Here is a 25,875-nt window from a genome sequence, read left to right as displayed (position 1 = left end):
TCACATCAATAAACTCAAACAATATATAACTTACTGATTGGATCAGACGCTAAGTAAGATCTTGGTGACACTCTTGGGACTCCAGGACCATATTCATTCACAGCTATAACTCTGAAGTAGTATTCTGTGCCTGGTACAAGATTGCTAATTTTCAGAGTTGTCTTGTCAACATTGGCATTAATGGTTGCCCAGGTCTTTCTGTCAATTTCCCGTTTTTCAACAATGTAATGGGTAACTTCACTCCCACCATCATTTTCAGGCGGGGACCATGAGAGATTGCATGACACCAATGTAATATCAGTCGCTTCTAGTCCAACCACTGGCCCAGGGGTATCTGAATTGAACAACATAATTAGAAAAAAATACATTTAAATATAATGCCACAGTTAATTACAAAATAATGCCAAATATCAATATGCTTACCCAACACTTTAACATTCACAAACAATGCCTTCTCTCCTGCTGGGCTGGTAACATTCAAAGAATATTTGCCTGAATCATCCCGTGTGGTCTCAGAAATAACCAAGAATGTCATGGTGTCAATTAGATCCACGTGACCTTTTCTAACTACATTGTCAATTCCCATTCTTCTCCACTGGACCTTTGGTGGTGGTCTCCCTCTGACTGTGGCAACTAGTCTAATGGGACACCCAGCTCTAATAGTGAGGCCCTTTTTCAGCTCAGCATCCAGTTCAATTTCAGGACTTTCTGTTGGGGTGGTCAAAGAGGAATAATTCAGGTCAGTTGTATGTAGGGCTGGGTACAAATTAAAATTTGTTGAAGTACATGATGATTATTAACTTTTTGTTCCCTTTAGTGACGTCACATTGTAATAATTAAACAATTATATTTTTATTATCATAAAAATGTTAAACCACGTATGCGTCAAGCATTTGGATGTCAGCACATATTACACAGGCTCCCCATGAGCCGTTTAATCTGCACTTATAAGTTTTTGTGCATTGTCAGATACATTTTACTGCTAAATACAGTACTGAAAATAATAACTACACATTTCACCGGAAACACAAAACTATGTTGCATAGTTCTAGTTGCATATGAACATTAAAATGTTCTTACACACTACATATTGCCCGAGTAACCTATTATCAACAAATTTGAGATTCTGGGTGAAACCACCTATGCTTCATAGGTGAAACCACCTATGCTGACTACTCTGCCTACAGAATAACTGGTGTCTCTTAACAAGAACACAATATAACAATTCCTTCAAATTTAGTGACAGACAATTGTGAGCACAAAATAATTTTAAACAAAGAAACAGTTGCCTACCATATATATCCCGTGGTATAACTGCTCCCTCCAGATTAGTAGATGGGCCCAGGCCAATCTGGTTTTGGCAGGAAACTCTGAATTCATATTCAATTTTTTCATCAAGACTTGTAACTGTAAACTCTGTTGATATAAGCTGGGCGGCGACATTGCATCTCTTCCATGCCTCCTCTGTTTTCTTGCTTATAGGCTTTGGTCTCATTTCTACCACATATCCAATAATTGGTGCACCGCCATCATTTGCAGGCTTTGTCCATGCCAGCGTAACTGAGGTTTTAGTACTATCAGCCACTTTAAGATTTCCAACAGGACCTGGGGGCCCTACAAAATAAAGAACAATAGCAAATCTGTTAATGGTTTGTTCATAAAAACTGGCCTTTGACAATTTCGCTAGAAACATTTTGTACATACCAACAGCATCTTTAGCCACAAGAGATCTAGATGGTTTGCTTGGATCACCCACTCCAATTTCATTTTCAGCTTTGACGCGGAACTGGTACTCATGGTTGGGCATCAGGCTTGTCACTGTCATCTGAGTTCCTGCAACTGGATCCTTTGTGACTGGAGCCCATCTAATTGCATGCTGTTCTTTTTTCTCAAGAATGTAGCCAGAAATCGGCTTTCCACCGTCACTCTCGGGAGGAGACCACACAACTACCATTTCCTCCTTAGAAACTTTGGTAACTTCTGGAGTATCTGGTGCACCTGGTCTACTAAACTGTGTCCTTGCAATAATGGATTCACTTTGTACTGCAGGACCAGCTCCCATTTTGTTTTCAGCACGTACCCTGAAAATGTATTCATTTCCTTCTATAAGACGTGTTACATTAGCAGAATTGGTTATCACAGCCGATGAGTGTATTGTCCAGACACCTCTCTTGGTCTCACACTTCTCTACAATATAATTATAGATCTCACATCCACCATCATCTTCTGGAACCTCCCATGTCAATTTGCATCTATCCACTGAAATGCCAGACACTTTGAGATCTCTAATAGGACCAGGTCTATCAAGCACATTCAGTGTTGCAAGAGCAGTGGCAGTTCCTGCTGAATTGGTAGCAGTGATGGTGTACTTTCCAGTGTCTCCCCGTTTTGTATTTGTAATCAACAGTTTAGAGGAGTTGACACCAGATTCAATTTGAATTCTTGGGCTTCTAGTTAAGTCTGCGCTATCACCCTCCTTGGTCCACTTAATATCAGGCTGTGGCTTTCCATTCACTTCAGCCTCAATTGGAGCAGAGTCGCCGGCTTTAACTACAAGAACCCCAGTTAACTTGATGTTCAGGCTTGGTTCAACAATTTCTTCTTTCACAAGAACTTCAGGTGTTGTTACCCAGTCACTTTCTCCTGCTTCATTCTTTGTTTGTACTCTAAACTGATAGATCTGGTTTTCAATACATCTGTCAGCCATGAAGAATGTATCTTTAATTGCACCCCGGTGTAACCGCTCCCATTCTTCTGCTTCTTTGGGTTTCTTTTCTACATGGTAAGCAAGATTGTGACTTCCTCCATCATTTTCTGGCTTTTTCCATTTGAGGAATGCAAATGTTTTTCCTGTTTCTACAATTTGGAGGTTCTCTGGCTCACCAGGCTTGTCAACTGGATCCACAGCTAGAACAGGTGATTTAGTCTCTACTGCTGGTCCAGCTCCAATTTTGTTTTCTGCACTAACACGGAAGAAATATTCACAATTTTCCACAAGTGGAGCCTTGACGAGACGTTTTGTACAATCAGATGAGACTAAAGTCCATTTCCTCTGATTTGGCTGACGGAACTCGATGATATAATTTGTAATTTCAGTGCCTCCATTGTCCTCCGGATTCTCCCATGAAACCATGCAAGAGCTTCTTGTGACATAAGCTGTTTTCAAATTTTGACAAGGACCTGGAATGTCAAGGACATTCACTACAATGGTGGCTTGTGCCGTTCCACTGCTGTTTTTAGCTTGGATGGCATATTTTCCATAATCACCTCTTACTGCATCCTGAATGACAAGGTCAACTAGAGGAAATGCATTTTTCATGTCAGTCCTTTTGTCTCTGCCCAAAACTTTTGCGTCCTTTGTCCAGGTGATTTCTGGATCAGGCCTACCTTTCACACGAGTTAAAAGATTTATAATCTGTCCAGCCTTAACTGTTACAAGATCACGACATGACACATCTACAGTTACCTCTGGAGGTACAAGAATGTCCTTGGCAAGAACTTTTTCAGAAAGATCTCTTGGTTCTCCTTCTCCGATTTTATTTGCAGCTCTGATGCGGAAACTGTACTCTGTACCTTCAATAAGCCCTGGTACCCTAAATGCACAGTGCTTTATAAGTTCATCTTTATTGATTTTATTCCATTGAGCACTACCTGACTTCTGGCACTCAACTACATAGCCTAAGATAGGGCTACCACCATCTCTAGTAGGCTTGCTCCATACCAGGTCTGCATATGACTTGCTCCAGTCTTTGACCTTTGGACTGACTGGGGGTCCTGGAGGAGTAATGGGACGTTTAGCTTTTACTTGATCTGAAACCTCTGAAGGTGGACTAACTCCAGCAACATTTTCAGCAAAGACTCTGAATTCATAGCTATTGCCTTCAAAAAGTCCCGAAACTCTGTATCTAACATCCAACACAGGAGTTTTGTTTACTCTAATCCATTTACCGGTCAGTTCTCTGCGCTCTACAATGTAGCCACTAATTGGACTTCCACCGTCAGTATCTGGCTCAGTCCATGAAACTGTTACAGCATTTTCTGTGACATCAGTACATGTTGGCAGAACTGGTGGACCAGGAGGATCAAACATATGTTTGGCAATAGTTGGAGGACTTTCTAGGCCTGCACCGATTCCAATCTTATTTTCTGCACGTATACGCACAACATATTCACGTCCTTTCTCTAAGCGAGGAACCTTAGCTTGTGTGCTCAGGCTTCCAGAGCTCACAACTGACCAAGGCTCCCAAGGCTTTTTAACGTCCTTCTTTTCTACAATGTAATTCATTAAAGGCGCACCACCATCATCTTTTGGACCACGCCAGCAAATAACCATATGATCAGGAGTAACCTCAAGGATATTGACAGGCCCAATTGGTAGACCAGGAACATCAAGAACAGTTGCATGCACAGCAACTGTTTTGCTTCCAGCTGGATTTGAAACAGTCAAAATATACTCTCCACTGTCTGTACGAGCACATTCACTTATGCTAAGGCTAGTTGATATTTCATCTGTTACAATTTTGAATTTGCCCTCAGTTTTTAGCTCATTTCCATCACTCATCCATTTTGCTGTGGGAGTTGGGATTCCTTTTATAATTGCTGGAAAGGTAATTGTGCTTCCAGCTTTGGCAATGATGCCTTCTATAAGTTTGACATCAAGCTCAATTGTTGGTGCCACTGCAAATAAATGCAAATACATAAATAAATTAATAATTTGCTGTTTTAGACACACAAAAAAAAAAAGATTCAAAGCTCAGTCATATCTTACCAAGCTTTTCCTGGCAAGTGATGGGAATACTGGTGTCTGGGCGGCTTATACCAATAGCATTTTGCGCCTTCACACGGAATCTGTAACTCTTGCCCTCTACAAGTCCTGTCACATGGCACTGTGGATTGCTGACCGTTTTAAATGTGACCCAATCGGCTGCACCCTCCTCTTGGTGCTCAACAATAAAACCAGTAATCTCACTTCCTCCTGTACGATCTGGCCATTCCCACTGTAGCCACACTTCAGTTTTCTCAGCATCTGTATGATGCAAATTCTTTGGTGGTCCAGGTGGATCTGTTAATGATCATTATTATAAATGTGATTAAGATCATTGTTAATGAAAACAAGCATCCATGTTGCTGAAACCTGAAACTGTACTTACAGAGAGGGTCGACAGCCTTAATTGGCATTTTGGTTTCGATATAGTCACTTCTGCCAAACTGATTTTCAGCAGCCACACGGAATTGATACTGAATTCCCTCTATCAGATACAATGCCATGAGGCTAAGCTTCTTGGATGAAGCACAAACAGGGACCCATTTTGCATCAGCAACATTTTTCTTTTCCACAACGTAGTGAGAAATAACTGCTCCTCCATCATCTTCTGGTGCTTTCCAGGAAAGATAAGCTGACTCACTTGTGACCTCAGATATAGTGAGATCTTGAGGAGGACCAGGCTTATCTGAGTAAAAATGAATACATTTATAAATTAATCATGACAAACAAAAATATTAATAAAATAAAACACAGAAAAAAAAAGAATACTTACTCAGAACAAGAACTTTGCAAGTAGCGCTTTTTGAGCCAGCTGCATTTTCAACTTTTATGGTAAAATCACCACTGTCAGCCCGGACACAATTGCGTATTTCTAATTTGCTCCCAGTAGAAGTTACACCAACAATAGCTTTAGCAGGAACATCTTCACCATTCTTCTTCCATGTAACAGAGGGGACTGGCATACCCTTGATTACAGCACTAAGTACAATATCTGCTCCCAACATTGCCAGATGATCACGGGCCATGTTGGCATCTAGGAGCAACTCTGGAGCCTCTGCGGGAAACGTAACATTAAAAGAATAATTGGAGTATTCTGGAAAAAATGTACATTGCTTTTGTTATTCTTTAAAGATAAATCAGCATACCAAGTCTGTCATGAACTTTCACATCTTCTTTGACGTATGCAGGTTCTGAAGAACCAGCTGCATTTACAGCCATCACCCTGAATCTGTATTGTTCACCATCAACAAGATTTTGAACAACAAACTTTGTGTCTGGACAGGCTTCAGGGGTTTCATTTGCCTTTATCCATTCTACTGCTCCAGGCTTCTGGTATTCAACTATGTATCCAAAGATTCTGCCTTTACCATCATGGCGAGGTACACGCCATGATAGACTGACAGAATCCTTGGTCTTGTCTACAGCCTCTGGCAGCACAGGGGGACTGGGAAGAACTGTGGAAATAATTTAATTAAATATCAAATAAATTCATAACATAAATATGTAAATACATTTCAGACTTTTTCATCAATTTAAAAACGTACCAATTGGGTCTTTGGCAAGAATAGGTTTCGATGGCGGACTTGGGTCACCAGTGCCAAGTTCATTTTCAGCCATGACACGGAACTCATATTCACATCCTTCAGTTAGATCCGTTACCTTGAACTGGGTGTCTGGATAAATTGGATCTCTAGTGGCACGAGACCATCTCTTTGCAGTAGGCTCCTTCTTTTCTAAAATGTAGTTTGTAATAGGTTTGCCCCCATCACGAGGTCGATTCCATATCACAAGTGCTGAATCATGATAGACGTCTTTTACAATAGGCTGCTCAGGTGCCTCGGGTATTCCTGCAAACACATTAGAAACAATGACATCAGAAATCAATGATAGGTCTGCTATTAAAGTTGACTTTTTAACTGCTTCAAACTACCCTAAGGTTGAATCGCTTAGTTTGCACAATTTGAGGTACAAGGTAACACCTTAAGAACTAGCTTTGATAAGATCTTACTTCCTATCTCTAGAAGCACTAAGGAAGTGTTGCTTTTACCCTAGTTGGTGGATGCAAAAATATTATTGGTTTGCATTGTGGCATTAAAGAAGATTTAATATTCTAAGAACAAGAGACAAAATAAATCAATATTTTTGTTTGTACATACTGAACAGATCTTTAGCTTTCATTTCTTCTGACTCCAGTGGATCACTGATGCCGTACATGTTCTCAGCACAGATTCTCATAATGTATTCACGTCCTTCCACTAGTTTAGGCACTTTGCATGTTGTCTTTGTTGTAGCAGATGTAACAGACATCCACATATCCCTGTTTGTGTCTCTCTTCTCAATAACATAATTGGAAATTGCAGATCCTCCATCATCAAGGGGGGGTTTCCAGGAGATGACCATGTGATCTCTGTGGACTGCCTCAAAGACAACAGGACCCTCTGGTGGCAATGGGCGGTCTGAAATTTTCATAATTACAGTTACAGTGTACCAAATTTAACAGGTATGTGACATAAACAAAAAAAAAAAAAAAAAAAACTTACCCACAACAGTGACATTGCAAATGCCTTTTCGGGAACCTGTACTGTTTTCCACTGTAACACAGTATCTACCACTGTGCTCACGCTTAGCTTTTATAATGCCAAGGCACATTGTGGTTAGGGTATTCTTGAACTTGATGTGCTCATCTGCTTTTAGCTCATCATCATCTCTCGACCATATCACAGAAGGTGCCGGCTTTCCAGTATAACGGCCTTGGAGAGCAAAGCTCTCACCAATACGAATAATGACCTTGTCACGGAAGTCAAGCTCAATTGTCGGCGGTGCTGAAAATAATTTTTGGTTATAATTCTCAATCGTGTACATAATTTTTAATAATATATTCTTAATATTTAGGAGATCAAAGGATGTGTCTTACCAAGTTCATCTTTGCAAGTGATTGGTTTTGTGCAGAAAGAAGGTTTGCCTTGACCAATTTCGTTTACTGCACTGACGCGGAATTCATAAGTGTCTCCTTCTCTCAGACCATCAAATGTAAATCTTCTTTCCATTAGCTTGTCTTTGGTAAGTCTGATGAACTTGTCTTTGCCAATCATACGTGCCTCCAAGACGTATGCGGTAACCTCTGAACCTCCATCATACTTTGGTGCTTTCCAGGTCACACTGATATAGTCTTTTGTAATAGCAGTAACCTGAATGTCCTCTGGACGGTCTGGAACAGCTGTTTAACACAAGGAAGGGTACAATAATATTTGTTTAGATGTTTATAATGTTAACTTGTAAAATGTAAAATTTTATTGAGTACATACAAACACAGAAACATTTAATCAATACTCACTAACTGGGTCCTTGATAATAATCTCTGCTGCCGATTCAATAAATGGCCCCACACCAATTGCATTTTCAGCAGCAACACGGAAGAAATAGGCCTTTCCTGTAATCAAGCCATTGGCCACTGCAGAGTGTCTGCCTACTGTGTAGGAGAGTGAGGTCCAAGCTTTGCGCTCAGCTTCACGTTTCTCAATGACATAATTTGTAATGGCAGAACCACCATCATTTTCAGGAAAGAACCAGTTTAATTTACATGAGTCACTGGTAAGGTTTTCTGTGGTGAATGGTATCCCTACTGGTCCAGGGACGTCTAAAAATAAATAAATAAATAAATTCAGTTACTTTTAAATCAGTAGGAATAGAGATAAAAAAATACAACTCAGATAACTTACCTAGAACATCAACAATAATTGCCTTTGTCACCTCTCCTCCATCATTCTTCACAGTTAAAGAATAAGTTCCTTGATGTCTTCTAGCGCAGGACTTAATCACTAAAGAAGAGCTAATTGCAGTGGTCTCAACCTCAGCTTCTGCTGGTAGTGCACTGCCATCTCTATTCCAGGTAACTGAGGGTGGGGGCTGTCCTGACACATAGGCCAGGATACGAATAACGCCACCAGCGTGAACAACCATCCTCTCTTTTACAGATAAATCTAGTTCAATTGATGGAGCAACTGTAAATCAAACCAAAGACAGGTTGTATGGTCAAATAATCTGCACATTACCCCATTATCTCTGTATATCTGTCAATCCTACTTACTTGTTCTGTCTTTGACTTCAATTACTTCAGCAACTTCCCCTGGTTCACCCAATCCGGCAGCTGTGAATGCTATAACTCTAAATTTGTAAAGTCCCTTCTCCTTCAGTCCAGAAACCACAAAATTTGTTCGTCTCACTTCTTTTTCCTTGGCCTTAAAACAGACAGAAAAAAGAATCTGTAAAAACAGTCTACAATAGATACATTACTGCAGCAGTGTATGATCCAGCATGGTAATACTTACTCTGATCCATGCTTCTGTGCCCTCTTCTTTGTATTCAACATAATATCCCATGATTTTTGCTCCACCATCCTTCAAAGGAGGAATCCATTCCAGATCAACCGTTGACTTCGTCCAGTCAGTAACTTTGGGAGTGGGAGGTCCAGGAGGTGCTGCAAGAATGCAAGTAATTGCTGTGTAAAATACATGGACATTATATGCAGATGAACAACGCTTGTGTAATTTTGACCTCTTACCAATAGGGTCTCTGGCAAACACTGGGTCAGAAGGAACACTTGGAAGTCCCATTCCAGCTGCATTTATTGCAGTCACACGGAATATATATTCAGATCCCTCAATGAGGCCTGTCACAGTGTGTGACACGCCCAAAGGCATTGGTCTGATGGGGTCACGTGTTACTCTGTTCCAGCGTTTTGCAGTTGTTTCTTTGCGCTCAAGCCAGTATCCAGTGATTGGTGACCCACCATCGGATTCTGGCTCCTCCCAGTTCACAGTCATCGAATCAAGTGTAACACTTGAAATTGTGGGCTTCTCACATTGACCTGGGACAGCTTTTTGGACAAATCAGCTTTGTGTTACAACAATTCAGAAAACCGAACAAGGTAATGCACATAACTGCCCACTTTAAATACTTACTGCAAATATTCCTAGCTTTTTCAGGATCACTGTCGAGTGGCTCTCCCACTCCAAATTTATTTTGAGCCCTGATACGGAACACATACTCATGCCCCTGCATTAGATTTTCAATTGTATATATGCGCTCTTTGACATCGGTAGTTACTGGTATCCAAGTTTTTCTATTAGAGACACGTCTTTCTATCACGTAGTTGGTGATTTTCGAGCCACCATCATCTTTAGGAGGAAGCCAAGATATAGTAATTTGTTCAGCATGTATTTCCTCAAATTTGACAGGTGCAGAAGGTGGCCCGGGGAGTCCTGAAACAAGTTAAAGCAATTCATTGCAAATGAGCTGTGAGAGCCGTGGATAAAATCATACAGGTCATAAAATAAAACTTACCAAGAACATTGAGCCTCATCTCCTTTGATGCCTTTCCAAGGCTATTGCTTGCAGTGATAGTGTACAGACCAGTGTCTTCTCGTTTACCTTGCTGGATAAGTAACGTGCAGCTATCATCAGAGACAATTTTGTTGATGTGTTCATCATACTGTACATCAACTTTATTTTCTGCCTTGTGTGGTGGAGCCTTCTGCCAGCTTAGCGTAGGGAATGGACATCCTTTTATTTTAGCAATAATGCTAATGTCATTTCCTTGTTCAACCTCCATAAATTCATCAAGTTCAATAGATGGTGCCTCTGCAGAAATTAAGAAAGATTAAAATTATTTTTTTTCCTCTATTACTTAATATGTTAAGTAAATTCAAAATTGCTGTATTGTACATACTTGACTGGTCTTTAACAATGATTGGTCCTGCGGTGGACGATGGCCTGCTTGTCCCTACAATGTTAACAGCTTTGACGCGGAATTCATACTCTCCTCCCTCAATGAGATCTTCAACTTTAAAGGTAAGATCCTCAATATCCCGCCTGTTACACTGTCTCCAGGATTCCTGCTGTGTTCCAGCTGTATCCCAGAACAGCCTTTCAACAATGTAGTGAGTTACAGGCGAGCCGCCATCATTCCTTGGTGGCTTCCACGTCAGTGTAACAGTACCCTTATGGACATTTCTAATTTTGACTCTTGTTGGAGCATCAGGAGGATCTATAAATGAATGCATAAATAACAAATAAATAAACAAATACACTAATGAACGAATGTATAAATGAAAACTTACGTATTGGATCTTTTGCTGTAGTCCTTTGAATTGTCTCATTGAATGGGCCAAAACCAAAACGATTTTCTGCTTTAATCCGGAAAAGGTAGGACTGTCCTTCACTGAGGTCAGGTACAACTAAGGACAAACTGGCACATGCTGGGTTGACTTTTGTCCAGGCCTTTCCCTCAACAGTTTTCTTCTCAATGAAGTAACTTTTGATTCTGTCACCACCATCATTATCTGGAGGTCTCCATGTCAATCTGCATGTGCCACGTGTGATGTCACTTATTTTTAGATCTTTTGGTTGGTCTGGCAAATCTGTGATGAAATTTAGAGACTTTGTCAGTAATCACCCAAAAATTCAAATTCAATACTTTTGATACTTTCTTTTTCTACTTACCAAGGACGTTTACCCGGACCTTAACAATTTTATGCCCTGCAGCATTTTCAGCATTAATAATGTAACGTCCTGTATGTTTGAGGTTGCTCTCTGGGATTGTTATTAATGATGTTGTTTCGGTGGTCTGAATCTGTCAAATAAATAGCACACAACATGTAAACGGTTTGATAAATGAAGACACAACATTTTGTACATATGCATATATATTCATACTTCTGAATCAGTTGGAAGGGTATGAATTTCATTTTTCTTCTCAGTCTCCGCTGAACCTTCAAACGTCCAGGTAAATGTAGGTGTAGGACGGCCTGTAATTGTCACTGGGATTTTGATTGTTGATCCAGCCCGGCAGCTCAATAGTTCATTTGCAGCCACTCCCAGTTTTACAAGAGGTTCCACTGCAGAATGAATGAATCAGTGTTTTAGAGTTCTCAGAATTTGACCACAAAAACAAAATAGGAATGTATCAATCTCAAACCTTACCTAGAATATCCTGAATTAATATGTCAGATGTTCTACCACTTGGTTCAGACTCGCCTGCGGCATTAACAGCAATAATTCTGAATCTGCACCTCTTGTTCTCCTTAAGATCGGGAACCGTAAATGTTGTAGTTGGGTGCAATTTGTCGGGCTCATTTACTCTTTTCCATTCCAAAGCCCCTTCGTCCTGAACCTCAATAATATACCCCTTAATGGGACTTCCACCATCTTTTTCTGGTGGACTCCAGGTAAGAGTGACACTACTCTTGGTTTTGTCCACCATCTCAGGAGCTGATGGTGCACTAGGGGGGTCTGTGAAACAGGAATGTTGGATTAAAACTTTCTAAAAATCATAATACGTTCTGCATTCTCATGCTTAAGTATGAATTAATAAAAGACATTGCACTTACGCTGTGGATCCCTTGCACATCTGCTCTCAGATGCTTCACTTGGGGGTCCCACTCCTGCAGCATTGCAAGCCATCACACGGAACTTGTACTCAGAACCCTCAATAAGGTGAAGGACATTGTATTCTAAACCCTTAACTGCTGGTTTTGTGACAGGAGCTCTATTTACACGGCTCCAGTAAACTGCTCCTCTCTCTCGCTTTTCCAGCCAGTAGCCCTGAATGGTAGATCCACCATTGTCTAGAGGTGGTTCCCAAGTCAGAAGCATAGAAGTGCTGGCATGCCTCACAATTTTTGGGTTTCGGGGTGGTCCAGGAAGACCAAAAGGATCTCTAAGAACAACCTTCTCTGACTCACAGCCGTCACTAAGTCCATATTTGTTCTCAGCTCTGATTCTGAATTGGTAGGTTGCATAGGCTTCCAGTTTGTACACCTTCAGAAAAAAAATTGATTAAATAAAATATTCACATAGATTGGTGAAAAAAATATATAAGAGTCAAACTAACCCCATATCTTCTGTCAATTATGCAGCAAGTTAGCTGTTCCCAGTCAGACTTCTTCTTGCTGGCATCTCTTTTATCAATAATATAGTTTGTAATGTCACTTCCTCCATTGTCCTCTGGTGCACTCCAGGTAAGATAGCAGGATTCAGCCTTGATATCAGAGACCACAATATCTCGTGGAGGATAAGGTCGATCTATAAACAAATAAATGAATACAAATATTTATCAAAATATATGCCTTTGTATCTGTGTTTTGCACCGTATTCATCTTAAATAGAAAAAAAAAGTCTTACCCAATACTTCAACTGTAACTTTGGGACTAGTTGTTCCACGGATATTTGTTGCTGTCAACCTGTATACGCCGTGGTCTTGTCTGATTGTTTCCGGGATAGTGATTTTAGTGTTAATTGTTGTTCGGTTTATTTCTTCCGTTTCAAGTAACATAGTCTCAGAAGGTTTATCAATGACAACTCCATCCTTTGACCACTCGATAGTTGGCAGTGGCAAACCTTTAACCTCAGCTGGGATGTCAGCGGCTGATCCTTTCTTGACAATAATGGCATTACCCTTCAAATGCTTCAACCATGTCACAGTTGGAGCAGCTAGGACGGATAAATAATTGCAGATCAGTTCATAATATGTAACATCGTGCACAACTTGCATTGTAATGGATAATGTAATAATGCATTTTAGAAAGTAATTTACCTTCATCATCTTGAATAAGAACATTGATTGCCTTTGAAGGTTCACCATCACCAACTTCATTGACAGCCTTAACACGGAAATCATACATCTGATGCTCTGAGAGGTTCTCCAGGGTCAAAGTAAGATCCTTGCATATTTGGCGATTGGCTACATCAAACTCAGTTGAGTCTTGTCTCATCTTCTCAACATAGTATCCGCGAATGGGACTGCCTCCATCGCTACGAGGAGGCAACCAAGCTAGAGTAATTGTTGTCTTGGTTCTCTCTGTGTAATGTAGTTTTTCTGGTGCCGATGGTGTGCCTGAAGTGAACAATAAAAATTTTAATGACAAATGTAATGAAATGCATCTCAGATTAAACAGTGAACTGTGGGTGTCTTTATTTCATAAATGCCTATTCAATCTATGCAATATTTTCTCAAGTAGCCAAATAACCTTGTGAAACAGAGTATATTGTGACTGCAAGTTAAGCTAGTTTTTTTACCTCAAAAGGATGGAGACAACTGTTTTAACATGCAGTAAAGTACATAGGTTGCTGCTTTACCTCTGAAAATTAAGTTATATTCTCACCTTTTGGATCAACAGCAAGAACAGGACCCAAGTCAACTGGAGTGCCAAGGCCATATTTGTTCCTTGCCACAACTCGGAACATATATTCCTCCCCATCAAGAAGGCCAACAATGTCACATTTGCAAGCAGCAGTTTCTAAAGGCTGCCTGAAAATGTGCATCTTAGCATCTTTTCTCTCCACAACATAGCTCATAATGTCACTGCCACCATTATCAAGAGGGTCAGACCAGCTGAGAGATATTGATTTCTTGTTGACATGAGTGGTTTTAAGATCAACCACCGGCCCAGGGACATCTAGTTGGGAATAGAAGGGATTGTGTCAGTATACTCAATAAAACAGATGAAAATCTGAGGTAAACTGTTTCATTAGCACGATTTAATAAGACCTACCCATCACATCCACTTTGACAGATGCAGACTTTGTTCCACTGTTGTTTGTGCCTGTAATCTGATACATTCCATGATCTGTTCTCAGGGCATGTTTTATACTGAGGACACTGTTCTTTCCAAGTGTCTCAATGACAGCACGCTCTTTGTCAGGCTCAGCATCATCCTTTGTCCACTTAATTTCAGGCTGAGGTCTTCCTGCTACAAATGCAGGAAGCTTCAAAGTCTCTCCTGCTTTGATTATAACCCCATTCCGTACAGAGATGTCAAACTCAACCTCTGGTTCCTCTGCAAAGATTAATGTTAAGTTAAAAAAAATTGTTTCACAAAGAAGAAAACACATTTTTCTTGTTAATAATACAAACACGCCATGTACCTTGGGGTTCTTTTGCTTGAACTGGTTCAGTTATTCCAGGTGCTCCATGGCCTGCATCATTTACAGCCATTACACGAATAACATAGTCAGCACCTTCTGTAAGTCCTGTCACAGTGTACTTGCGCTCCTTGCACCTAAATTCTGTGCACCGGGTCCAATCCTTTTCTCCCACAACAAGCCGCTCAACATGGTAACCAAGGATTTCAGAACCACCATTATACAATGGAGGTTCCCAAGCAATGTCAATAGTTGTATTTGTAGTGTCAACAATTCTTGGCACTGGTGGTCCAGGTGGCACTGTAATGAAGCAAAAATAGCACAAAATTATGTGAAACACAAGGCACAATATGTATGCTGTCCCAAGCACATTTTTCTTCACTTACAGATGGGATCCATTGCAATCACAGGGTCGGTTGGAACGCTAAACTCTCCAGGGCCAGCAAGATTCTCAGCACACACTCTGAAAATATAAGTCAGGCCTTCCATAAGGCCCTCAACCTTCAGAGAAAGGGAACTGAGGACATTCTGGTTCACTCTTATCCAGTATTTTCCATTAATTTCACGTCTCTCAACCCAGTAGCCCAGGATGGGGCTGCCGTTATCCTTTGGTTCATGCCAAGACAGAGCCACGCTATTTGCTGAAACCTCACCAATTCTTGGCATGTTTGGAGCATCAGGTGGATCTTAAATACAAAAAAATATGTTAGATTGTTAATATACAAACAGCATAAAATATTTATATCAATTTGAAATTCTTGTGACTTACTAAATTGATTCTTGGCAATCAAAGGTTCGGAAATGTAGGCAGGTCCACAACCACATTTGTTCTCGGCAGTGACACGGAAAATATATTCTTTTCCTTCAATTAGTTTAGTAACAGGGCAGCTGTAGCCCTTGAGTGTTGAAGTGACAGTAACCCATCCGATTTCCTCATTCTTGTTATCTTTCTTCTCAACAATGTAATTTATGATTTCACTTCCACCGTCGTCCAGTGGTGGATCCCATTTGCACACAACAGATGTATTCCTTATATCTTCAAACTCAAAATTCATTGGCCTTCCAGGTTTATCTGAAAGTTTCAGAAGTATGATGATCACATTTTATTATAATTTTTACAAAACATATTAATATTATTATAATAAAATCCATGTAATGTCTTACCAAGCACGTTGACCTCACAAGATGCAGTTGCAACACCATGAGTGTTTTCAACCTTAATAGTAAAAAGACCATGATCACTACGAACAGATTCCCGGACCATAATGGCGGTTTCTCCTCTCTTGCTCTGGTCAAATGACAAACGGTCTGGAAGTGGGGGATGAAATTCCTCTTCAGGCTCTGGCACCTTGGATTTGCTCTTTTTCTTGAAAACAGGTACCTCTTTTTTCTTAGTTGCCAGCTGCTTAACGGATTCATCATTCCTAAGCCATGTCACATTTGGGTATGGAGATCCAGAAATTAAAGCATCTATTCTGATCTCTTCACCCTTTCTGACGACTAAACCATACTGTACACGTGCATGGAGGGACACTTTGGGTGGATCTGAAATCAAATTTAATGACAAGAAGGTTTCAAAATGTGTGTTCCCATTACCTTCTGAATGAATTCAGCATGAAGTATATTCGGAATCTTACCAACAGGGTCAGCTGCTTTAACTGGAGGCGTGCTGCGAGATGGCTCACTGACCCCAGCTGCATTTTCAGCACGGACACGGAACTGGTATTCTTTTTCTTCTGTCAGGCCTTTTACCGTGTAGGAGAAACCGGGAACCAAAGAGTCAACACACTTCTCAAACCTGTCGCCATCCTTCTCAATCTTCTCCAGTATGTAGCCCTTGATGGGCAGGCCTCCATCATATTCTGGTTCTTTCCAAGTTACTGTTATGGACTGGGATGTAGGATTGATAGCCTGCACATCGACTGGTGGATCTGGGCGCTCTGAAACATGAGAATGCATGCATTACAACACATGCAAAAATTACATTATTGCATAATACATATGTACAATTCTACATATATACTTACGCTTCTGATCTTCAATAATTACTGGATTACGAAGGTCCAGAAACTCTCCACATCCAACCTTATTAACAGCTTTAACACGGAAGTAATATTCACAGTTTGTGAAAAGATCCTTGACTTTGAAAGTTAATACATTATCCCCAGACATCACAGGCATGAAGGTTTTCTTTGAGGCCTCTCTTCTTTCCAAGACATAGTGAATGATAGGACTACCACCATCACTCTCTGGGGGCTCCCATGTAATGGTGCATGAGTTCTTTGTGACTTCAGAAGCATCAATGGTCTTACACTGACCAGGAAGACCTGTAAATTCATACCAATTGTGCTATTAAATCTATGCAGCCACAAGGAGTCGTTCATTTTTTTAAGAATAACATGATCTTACCAATGACTTTAACATTGATGGTTCCTGTCACTGAACCAAGTGTATTTTCTAGAGTCACTGTGTAGACACCTGCATCAGCATGTGAACACTTAGGAACCTCCAAGAGAGTCCTCTTCATCTCACATGTCAAAGTGATCCTGTCATCAGTCTTCAGTTCTGCACCATCCTTTTGCCAAACCATGTTTGGTTTTGGTATTGCTCTATATGAAGTTGACAAGTTCATCCTCTCTCCCTCAATGAGAATGATATCTTGTGTTTCCAGATCAATAGTTGGTGCACCTTTGAAATTAAATTCAATGAAAATTAATGTTGGCACATTTTGAAATAAATACACAAATAAATAAATAAATAAATTCTATATATATTGACTTACAGTCTGGGTCCTTCGCAAAGACTGGGTCTGATATCTCAGATGGATCACTAACACCAATAGCATTTATCGCACGCACTCGCAGAACATATTGTTTTTCTGGAATTATGCCGTCATCCACCTTGAATTTAAGTTCCTTGATAGGTCTTGAGTTCACTCTCATCCATTTCTCTGTACCAGCTTCAGCCAGTTCAACATGATAGCCAATGACGGGGCTACCTCCATTCTTCTCGGGAGCTTTCCATGTTACATTGATGTGCTCTCTGCTTGCATCAACTATTTTAAGCTCAGTTGGAGGAGATGGAGGACCTGAATAAAAAGCATATCATAGTTAATGTCTGTAGTACTATCAATAAATGTCATCACAGATCACCAAAGTAAAACAATAAATCAGTTTAATGTATGACATACTTGTGGGATCTTCAATTGTCAGAACTTCGGTTGGTTCACTTGGGTTGCCAACACCTGCTTCATTCTCAGCACGGACTTGGAACTGCACCTCAGTGCCTTCATCAACATCAGTCACTTTATATTTGCATTCTGGTCCTGCAGTCTTACCAGACTTCACCCAGCGGGTCCCCAACTTTTCCTTCTTTTCAATTACATACCTTGGAAAAATATCAAAAGTGTTAATTGAATATTGAATAATATTGATATTAGCAATATTGCTTAGCGTTAACTGCATAAAAGTTATACTTGGTAATTGGTCTTCCTCCATCACTTTTAGGAGGTTCCCATTTCAGGTCAACGTGTCTCTTAGACACCTCAACCACAGTGAGGGCATATGGGGGGCCAGGGGTAGCTGAGATGAGCAAAAATAAAGATTAGATATTTGTCATTAAATATTTATGGATGGCTAATATGAAGAATATGTCAAAAACAGTAAATTATTACTTACTAAAAGTGTCTTTAGCCAGAACAGAGTCTTCCAGTTCACAGAAATCACTCTGCCCAGCTGCATTCACTGCTGCTACACGGAAAACGTACAGAGATCCCTCGTTCAGTGGTGTAACTGTGTACTTGGTCTCCTTCACAGTGGTGTCCACAATCTGCCAAGTCCAGCGTCTGACGTCTCTCTTCTCCACAACATAATTAGTGATTGGAGAGCCCCCATCGGTTTCTGGTTCAGTCCATTTCAAATCAGCATTGATCTTAGTGATGTTAGTCACTTCAAGCCAACGGGGAGGTGCTGGTGGATCTGTTTAAAGGATAAAATTTATATACCAACAACAACAACGTTATTTACCGAACCTTCTGATGATTTTTCTTAATTGACACTTACAGAGTCTCTCCTTGCAGACCACAGGTTCGCTTGGCTCACTAGGCTCGCTCTCTCCAGCAACATTGACTGCCTTCACCCGGAAAGAGTACTCCTGTTTCTCCATGAGATCCTTCAATAAATGCTCAGTTGTGGGGATATCTTCAGCTACACGGATCCATTCTTCAGTTCCACTCTTTTGCAGCTCAATAACGTAGGATTCGATCTTAGAACCACCATCGTGCTCAGGCCTGGTCCACTGGAGGAAAGCAGAAGTCTTTGCACTATCCTTAATGTAAGGCTTACCCGGAGCCCAAGGAACATCTAAAACAAAAAATAGGTTGTGTTATTTCTGTTTAACATCACCAATAACATCACAATGAGTGCTGTATGAGTATCATACCAATTGGATCCTTGATCAGTACTGGGTCAGTCTCAACACTTGGTTTTCCTGGTCCAGCCAGATTCTCAGCTAAGACACGGAATCTGTACTTCTTCTTTGTTGGCAGTCCTTTTACTCTGAATGAAAAAATAATAGGACATTTATAATTATTGCTGTCAGTCACTATATCAGCACTTCATATAAACCAATTTTTTTTTACCTGAATGTTGTGTCTCGTATTGGTAACTTATTGCATCGAATCCACTTGTCATTTTCCTGATCATACTTCTCAACCCAATATCCTGTAATTGGGCTTCCGCCGTCTTCATCAGGTTCATACCAAGTTAGAGTAACAGCATCCTTTGCAATATCTGATGGTTGAACTCTAGTTGGTGCACCAGGAGGGTCTGAATGACAGACAAAATATCTCATAAATAAACAGATAACATCATAAATAATGTGTAAGTGGACAATGTAATATGATTCTTATTACCAAATGAATACTTTGCCACTATTGGTACATGTTCTGCAGGAGCACCAATGCCATACTGGTTCTCAGCAGACACTCTGAAGACATACTCTTTCAATGCTACCAGTTTGGTAGCATGGAATGTGGTGTTTTTGATTGTGGCTGAAAGTTTTTGCCATTCCTCCTTATCGCAAAGTCTCATTTCAACAATATAGTTGGTGACAGGAGAGCCACCATCATCCCTAGGCTGATTCCAGGCCAAGATGCAGGAATGATTTGTTATTTCAGTGATATCAAGTGCAGCAGGAGGGCCAGGTTTGTCTGAAAAAAACGAAAATGAATATAAATGGATAAGAAACTATTATATTAACCTAGCATTTTATTTGTATTTAATTCATTTACCATGTACAGCATGTAATATAGGATGCAAAAAATTGATAAATTACCAAGAATGTTGACATCAACTGTTGCAGTTGCTCGACCACTTGTGTTGACTGCCTCAATTATATAAGTAGAAGAGTCACTTCTTGTTGTTTTGGCGATAGACAAAGTTGAATGACCAGGGGTTGCTTCAATTGTGATTCTCTCGTCGCCTTTTAAGACAAGATCTGCTTTTGTCCATTTGACCTTTGGTTCCGGTTTTCCAAGCACATCAGCTGGGAGGTCAATCTTTGTTCCAGCCTTGGCAGTTAACCCTGCTAACAGCTTCACATCCAGCTGAATCTCTGGAGGTTCTACAAAGGGTTAAATGGATATGAGTTTGTGGAATAAGAAACTAGAAATGTTTCGCTTCATTGCAATTGATGGTATCAACAAATATAAAGTACACCACAAATGTATACCTTTAGGATCAACTGCCAGGATTTCATCTGTTGCCTTGCAAGGTCTGCTGGGACCAAGTCTGTTCATGGCTTTCACATGGTAAGCATACCACTGGCCTTCAATGAGATCAGTAACTTGGAACCTATGGGTTAGAATTGTCAATTTATTTTATTTATTGGTTTATGTAAAAAAAAAAAAACAGGATTTCTTTCGTCTTAAATTAACAATTGCTTACTTTAGTTCAGGCACTGGTTCTCCACAAGGCTCCCACTTGTCAGTTCCACGCTGGCATTTTTCTACAAAGTAACCCTTGATAGCGGCACCACCATCATACTTAGGGGGTTCCCATGACAGGAAGATTCCCTTAGCACTCTTGTCTCTCCATTTAAGATTCTCTGGTGGGTCTGGGACAGCTATAATTCAAGCAAAAAAAAACAAAAAAACATTTAATCTATCAGAGGCAGACAAATCTCTCACAGAGTGCACTGGGTAGCCACCACCAATGACAAAAATGCTTACTGGCTGGTGACGACACGTTAACCGGTTCATCAGTGTATGCAGGCTCTCCAGCACCACACTTGTTACAAGCGCTAACACTGAACAAGTATTCTTTTCCTTCAATGACATCTGTGACAGTGAACTCCAGGTCCTGCACCCCAGAAATAACCTGTTAAAAAAGGATGTCACGTCTTGTCAGAAAGGTCAAGGCATTTAAGGTTCATAAGAAAGGTCAAAATATATATATGTATTATCTAAATTTGCACAGCTCTGTCGACGCATACCTTGACCCATGTTTTTCGAGAAACTTCTCGCTTCTCAATCTGGTAGCCAGTAACAGGGCTTCCTCCATCATGCTCTGGAGGTTCCCAAGTCAGGTGTACATGATGCCTTGTGACCTCGGGAACTTTGAAGTCTTTAGGTGCACTTGGTGATGCTGATAAAAGTACATTAAAAGAACAAAAAACATTCTTAAGTGAGTGCTCTGATATTTGTGGGTTTTTACAATTAGATCATTATGTAATAGTTTATTCCATTATAGATGAGCCACATACCAATGACATTAACTTCAATTTCTCCAGAGACGGATGTGACATCATTCTCAAGTTGCAGAACGTAAGTGCCTTTGTCTGGGCGAACACTTGGAGCAATGACAAGATCTGCGTAGTTACTTTTGGTGGCCATGGACACACGTTCGCCTGCAGCAAGCTCATTTTCACCAAAACTCCACTTTGCTTTAGGTACAGGATATCCTGTAATTGGTACACGGATACTGAGTGGATGAGGAACAATGACCTCCAGACCATCTCTGAATGCACTTAGGTCTATTGTTGGAGCAACTGCAAAAAGGAACAAAAAAATGTTCAGATCAAGCACTGATGCAATATATTATTAAAGACAGCTAACAAAATTTATTGAAGGCTCACAATGTGGATCATCTGCCAACAGAGGCCCAATGGTATCAGCTGGATCTGAAACTCCAGCAGCATTTTCAGCCATTACTCTGTAGAGATACTTCAGTCCAGGCTTCAAGCCAGTCACCTGTGTGTGTCAAAATTGAGGACTGGTTAAAATGGATCTATGATATCATTAGGTCATCAAAGTCAAAACTGACCAATACCTTGTAGCACAAATCCTGGCACAGTCTGGCATTACATCTAAGCCACTTGTCAGAGCCATCTTCTGACTTCTCAATAATGTAGCCTGTGATCATACTGCCTCCATTGTTCAGGGGAGTTTCCCATTCCAGCTGTACAGAATTCTTGGTTTGATTTGAATAGTTGAAGTTCAGTGGTGGGCTTGGCCTCTCTGTAACATGAAGGTAGAATTATTAAGTAATAAATAAGAGGAACATTGGTAACTTTGTACATGATCCAGGCATTGGGAATAATATTTGATTTGCGAAACATATAACTAACCAATGGGATCCATGATTTTGACTGGATCAGTTGCGGCGCTTGGCTGACCAATTCCAGCTTTGTTCTCTGCTTTAACGCGGAAGATGTATTCCTTGTTCTCGACAACATCATTGAGTGTGGCTGTACGATCCTCTGCTTTTGTTACCATGGCTACTTCCCACTTCACAGAGGTCCTGTCACGCATCTCAATAATGTATGCGGTGATCTCAGAGCCTCCATCAGAAACCGGGGGCTTCCAGGATACAGTGGCACCAAACCTATTCACAACTCCAACCATAACGTTCTGAGGGGCATCAGGGACATCTGGAATGAAAAAACAGCAGACAGTTATATAATGCAGTAAGCAGACATTTTTTTCTGTGGGTAACAATGGAAAACCTTACCAAACATATTTTTAGCTTGGACAGGTTTGTCAGTGGAGACAGTCTCTCCATTTCCAACTCTGTTGCGAGCACAGACACGGAAAAGGTAGAAAGAGTCTCTTTGCAGTCCCCCAACACAGTACTCTGGAGTGTCCGCACGGTCGGTTGCCACAGTCCAAGTCTTGCGCTTGACATCTCGTCTCTCCACTACATAAGCAATGATTTTGCTATCTCCATCATTCTCAGGCTCATCCCAGGCCAGGCTGACCTCACCATCAGCAGTGTCAACTACTTTCAGGTTCTTCACAGGACCAGGAACATCTAAAGAAAAAAAAAATGCATTCCAGTAATTACTTGCAGGATGATACTGTACTACCTAAAATGCTGATTCAGGATTCAGTTTAGCAAAACAAATGCAATAAAATCTCACCAATTACATCCAGATGAATGAAAGCGTCTCCCACACCATGTTTATTCTTGATGACAATCTTGTAACGACCCTGATCCGACTTTTTAGGGTCCTTGAGTCTGTAGTCTGTCCTTTCTGCAGATGTGTCAATGTTCTGAACTGGCAGGCTGATGTCGTTGTAGAACCACTCAGCTTCAGCGCGAGGATAGGCATCATATGGAACTGACATGATAAAAGGCTTTCCTGCATCTGTGACCAGGTTCTGGTCTGTGGTCTTGATCTTGGGTGTAGCTGTTTAAGGACAAAATAACATTTTTCAAACATTGCCCTTTCTGCTTAATTTTTTTGGGGGGAAGCACGTGTGAACTGTTACTTACCGGCAAGTTCAAGTTTAGCTCTAGCGTCTTTGTCTTTTGCAACAATTCGGTACTCGCCCTGATCGCGAGGCCTGATCTCACAGACCTGCAGTCTGTGGACTTTTCCCTCACTGATCAGTTGGTACTTATCACCCTGAACAATAATCATGTTGTTTCTCATCCATTTGACTTCAACCCTGTCTTTGTTCAGCTCAGCTTCAAACACTACATCTGAACCCGGGGGCTCAAAAACATCTGCAGGGGGTCTGACGATCTCGACTGGGGTCTCTGAGACACAAGTAATAACATTTATCAGAAGGTGCATTAAAACCATGTGCTAGCAACAGTGTCAGTTCACTGGAACCAGATTTCTTGCCTTCAACAAACAGCCGAGCTCTGGATCTCCTGTCTTCAACTCCACAAGCGTATTCACACTCATCATCAGGTCTGCATGTCTTAATGATCAGTGAGCATGCTTTCCCATCTCTTTCAAATTTGTATCTGGGGAAACAAACAAACCAAAAAATTGTAATAATCTAGAAATTATGTTCTTATTGTTATTAATATTATTAGTTGTATTATTCATATATTTATTTCTATCATATTACCTCGGTCCTTCTCTGATTTCCCTGCCATCTCTATACCACTTAACAACAGCTTTATCCTTGGACAACTTGCAAATGAACTCTGCATCTTCAAACTCCGTAATTGTCTGGTCTTTGAGCTGAGTGGTGAAATCAGTTGGGGCTTCACTAATGATCAGTTCGGCTGCTGACTTGTCCGAACCCAAGACTGCCGAATATTCACCCTCATCCTCCATCATGCAGTCTTTAATGGTCAAAGAATGCTTGTTTTTATCTACTCGGTATATGATACGTTTGCTGAGGGTGATCTCCTGGCCCGCCTTCAGCCACTGTACAGTTACATTGGGCCTGTTTACTTTGCATGAGAATGTGACTGTTTTCTTCTCTTGTGTTTCACAGTCCTCAAGAGGTTCGATGATCTTAAGTTCTTCCTCTGTTGACGTGTGAAAATATGTCAAATTAATAAGCATTTAAGTTAAACAGTTTGACATAACGTACCTTAAAAAGTTATTCATCTGAATTTGGCTAAATGATACATAGAGACAAATAGGTGTACTACCTTGTACTGTAATCTTGGCAGAGCATTTGGCATGTTCACCACGCTGGTTGGTAATTGTTATTGTGTATTCTGATTCATCTGCTTTCTCTGCATTTTTGAGTCTCAGTGAAAATACAGTATCCTTCTGGACCATGATGAATTTGCTGCTTTCAAACATTGTCTCATTGTTTTTGAGCCATTTTGCCTTGCCACCTTCTGAGTTGACTTCACAGTTGAGAACAATTTCTTGTCCTTCTTTCACACAAGTGTCCTTTAGAGGTGTGATGATCCTAAGTTTTTCTGTGGAAAGACAGAAAAGGGTTGAATGCCTGATTTTTTTCAAGAAATTCTTTAGTTAATCACTCTGAACAAACGAAAGAAACAAATCACCTACCAATCACCGATAGTTCAGCAGAAGCCCTTACAGCGCCAATGAGGGCCACATACCCGCCCTCATCCTGTCGCTCACAGCGCTTGATAATGAGAGCCCTCCTCTTTCCATCACTGACAATTTCATATTTATCTCCTGACTGCAGCTCTTTGTCACCCTTCATCCATTTGACCTCGTGAGTTTCTTTGGAGACTGCACACACAAACTCGGCTTTCTCACCCTCAACAGCCTCTTGGTTCTCAGGCCTGGAAATAAACTCAGCTGCAAGTTCTAGTGGAGAAAGGGCATTAGTAAATATGTGCCATTTTTTTAAATATATATTTGTTTTTTGTTGTCATCACTAAGACAGTTGAGGAAAAATGTCACACCTACCATTTATTTTGAGGGTAGCAACTGTTTTGTCATTACTAAGTCTGCAGCTGTACTCGCCAGCATCACCCATGCAAAGATCTCGAATAATACAGGTTCTCTTTCGGCCATCCTGAATCTGCTCGTATCTTCCGCCCTCAGGCAGTTCCTGGTCACCCTTGTACCAAGTGACCTCTGCACTGGCCTTTGATACTTCACAGATCATTTTCACACTGTCCGTTTCCATTCCCTCAACATTGGACAAGTTCTTGGTGAAGCGAGCTTCCTCCTCTGAAGGCAAAATAAAATTTCGGTGATCCAAATGTTGGAGGACCACAAAGACAAGGGGCAGATGATGTAAACTCACCAACAACAGTCAGCATGCCAGAAGATTTAGATGTCCTTGCATCACATTCATATTCAGCTTCATCATCAAAGACTGACTTGTTGACAATAAGAATGCGCTGAACCCCTTTGGCTATGATTTCATATTTCTTGCCTTTTCTGATTTCACTGCCATCTTTGAACCACCGTACCTTTCAAGGTTATAGTTACAGGTTATATAGTTAATTTTT

General features: G+C 40.7%; 1 protein-coding gene across 2 annotated transcripts in view; it reads right to left on the bottom strand.

Moving 5' to 3' along the window:
* The window catches only part of LOC114796584 (titin, tandem duplicate 2), a 101,983-nt gene that overhangs the window by 49,358 nt on the left and 26,750 nt on the right, over positions 1 to 25,875 (bottom strand). For both annotated transcript variants that reach the window (XM_028990868.1, XM_028990869.1), the window contains 63 exons: positions 25,668 to 25,836; positions 25,325 to 25,591; positions 24,956 to 25,222; positions 24,583 to 24,861; positions 24,048 to 24,456; positions 23,816 to 23,940; positions 23,461 to 23,727; positions 23,105 to 23,374; positions 22,696 to 22,995; positions 22,313 to 22,615; positions 22,015 to 22,202; positions 21,821 to 21,935; positions 21,449 to 21,733; positions 21,179 to 21,330; positions 20,916 to 21,063; positions 20,632 to 20,809; positions 20,417 to 20,538; positions 20,021 to 20,308; positions 19,599 to 19,895; positions 19,326 to 19,512; positions 19,127 to 19,242; positions 18,748 to 19,047; positions 18,364 to 18,663; positions 18,162 to 18,267; positions 17,877 to 18,073; positions 17,469 to 17,774; positions 17,096 to 17,374; positions 16,714 to 17,013; positions 16,324 to 16,626; positions 15,851 to 16,231; positions 15,456 to 15,758; positions 15,073 to 15,372; positions 14,690 to 14,986; positions 14,317 to 14,601; positions 13,927 to 14,220; positions 13,359 to 13,658; positions 12,947 to 13,255; positions 12,657 to 12,847; positions 12,154 to 12,583; positions 11,747 to 12,055; positions 11,480 to 11,661; positions 11,267 to 11,396; positions 10,885 to 11,184; positions 10,494 to 10,811; positions 10,109 to 10,405; positions 9,727 to 10,026; positions 9,327 to 9,641; positions 9,094 to 9,242; positions 8,853 to 9,003; positions 8,485 to 8,766; positions 8,100 to 8,402; positions 7,680 to 7,982; positions 7,306 to 7,587; positions 6,922 to 7,221; positions 6,310 to 6,612; positions 5,911 to 6,219; positions 5,538 to 5,819; positions 5,151 to 5,450; positions 4,769 to 5,062; positions 1,705 to 4,677; positions 1,294 to 1,614; positions 424 to 708; positions 35 to 334 (listed from right to left, as the gene is read on the bottom strand). In XM_028990868.1, the coding sequence (XP_028846701.1) occupies positions 35 to 334; positions 424 to 708; positions 1,294 to 1,614; positions 1,705 to 4,677; positions 4,769 to 5,062; positions 5,151 to 5,450; positions 5,538 to 5,819; positions 5,911 to 6,219; positions 6,310 to 6,612; positions 6,922 to 7,221; positions 7,306 to 7,587; positions 7,680 to 7,982; positions 8,100 to 8,402; positions 8,485 to 8,766; positions 8,853 to 9,003; positions 9,094 to 9,242; positions 9,327 to 9,641; positions 9,727 to 10,026; positions 10,109 to 10,405; positions 10,494 to 10,811; positions 10,885 to 11,184; positions 11,267 to 11,396; positions 11,480 to 11,661; positions 11,747 to 12,055; positions 12,154 to 12,583; positions 12,657 to 12,847; positions 12,947 to 13,255; positions 13,359 to 13,658; positions 13,927 to 14,220; positions 14,317 to 14,601; positions 14,690 to 14,986; positions 15,073 to 15,372; positions 15,456 to 15,758; positions 15,851 to 16,231; positions 16,324 to 16,626; positions 16,714 to 17,013; positions 17,096 to 17,374; positions 17,469 to 17,774; positions 17,877 to 18,073; positions 18,162 to 18,267; positions 18,364 to 18,663; positions 18,748 to 19,047; positions 19,127 to 19,242; positions 19,326 to 19,512; positions 19,599 to 19,895; positions 20,021 to 20,308; positions 20,417 to 20,538; positions 20,632 to 20,809; positions 20,916 to 21,063; positions 21,179 to 21,330; positions 21,449 to 21,733; positions 21,821 to 21,935; positions 22,015 to 22,202; positions 22,313 to 22,615; positions 22,696 to 22,995; positions 23,105 to 23,374; positions 23,461 to 23,727; positions 23,816 to 23,940; positions 24,048 to 24,456; positions 24,583 to 24,861; positions 24,956 to 25,222; positions 25,325 to 25,591; positions 25,668 to 25,836 (19,201 nt within the window). The remainder of the gene's footprint in view (positions 1 to 34; positions 335 to 423; positions 709 to 1,293; positions 1,615 to 1,704; positions 4,678 to 4,768; positions 5,063 to 5,150; positions 5,451 to 5,537; positions 5,820 to 5,910; positions 6,220 to 6,309; positions 6,613 to 6,921; positions 7,222 to 7,305; positions 7,588 to 7,679; positions 7,983 to 8,099; positions 8,403 to 8,484; positions 8,767 to 8,852; positions 9,004 to 9,093; positions 9,243 to 9,326; positions 9,642 to 9,726; positions 10,027 to 10,108; positions 10,406 to 10,493; positions 10,812 to 10,884; positions 11,185 to 11,266; positions 11,397 to 11,479; positions 11,662 to 11,746; positions 12,056 to 12,153; positions 12,584 to 12,656; positions 12,848 to 12,946; positions 13,256 to 13,358; positions 13,659 to 13,926; positions 14,221 to 14,316; positions 14,602 to 14,689; positions 14,987 to 15,072; positions 15,373 to 15,455; positions 15,759 to 15,850; positions 16,232 to 16,323; positions 16,627 to 16,713; positions 17,014 to 17,095; positions 17,375 to 17,468; positions 17,775 to 17,876; positions 18,074 to 18,161; positions 18,268 to 18,363; positions 18,664 to 18,747; positions 19,048 to 19,126; positions 19,243 to 19,325; positions 19,513 to 19,598; positions 19,896 to 20,020; positions 20,309 to 20,416; positions 20,539 to 20,631; positions 20,810 to 20,915; positions 21,064 to 21,178; positions 21,331 to 21,448; positions 21,734 to 21,820; positions 21,936 to 22,014; positions 22,203 to 22,312; positions 22,616 to 22,695; positions 22,996 to 23,104; positions 23,375 to 23,460; positions 23,728 to 23,815; positions 23,941 to 24,047; positions 24,457 to 24,582; positions 24,862 to 24,955; positions 25,223 to 25,324; positions 25,592 to 25,667; positions 25,837 to 25,875) is intronic.

The sequence above is a fragment of the Denticeps clupeoides genome, chromosome 9 (genome assembly GCF_900700375.1).
Source record: "Denticeps clupeoides chromosome 9, fDenClu1.1, whole genome shotgun sequence".
Lineage (NCBI taxonomy): Eukaryota > Metazoa > Chordata > Actinopteri > Clupeiformes > Denticipitidae > Denticeps > Denticeps clupeoides.
This window is presented reverse-complemented; position numbering and strand designations above follow the sequence as displayed.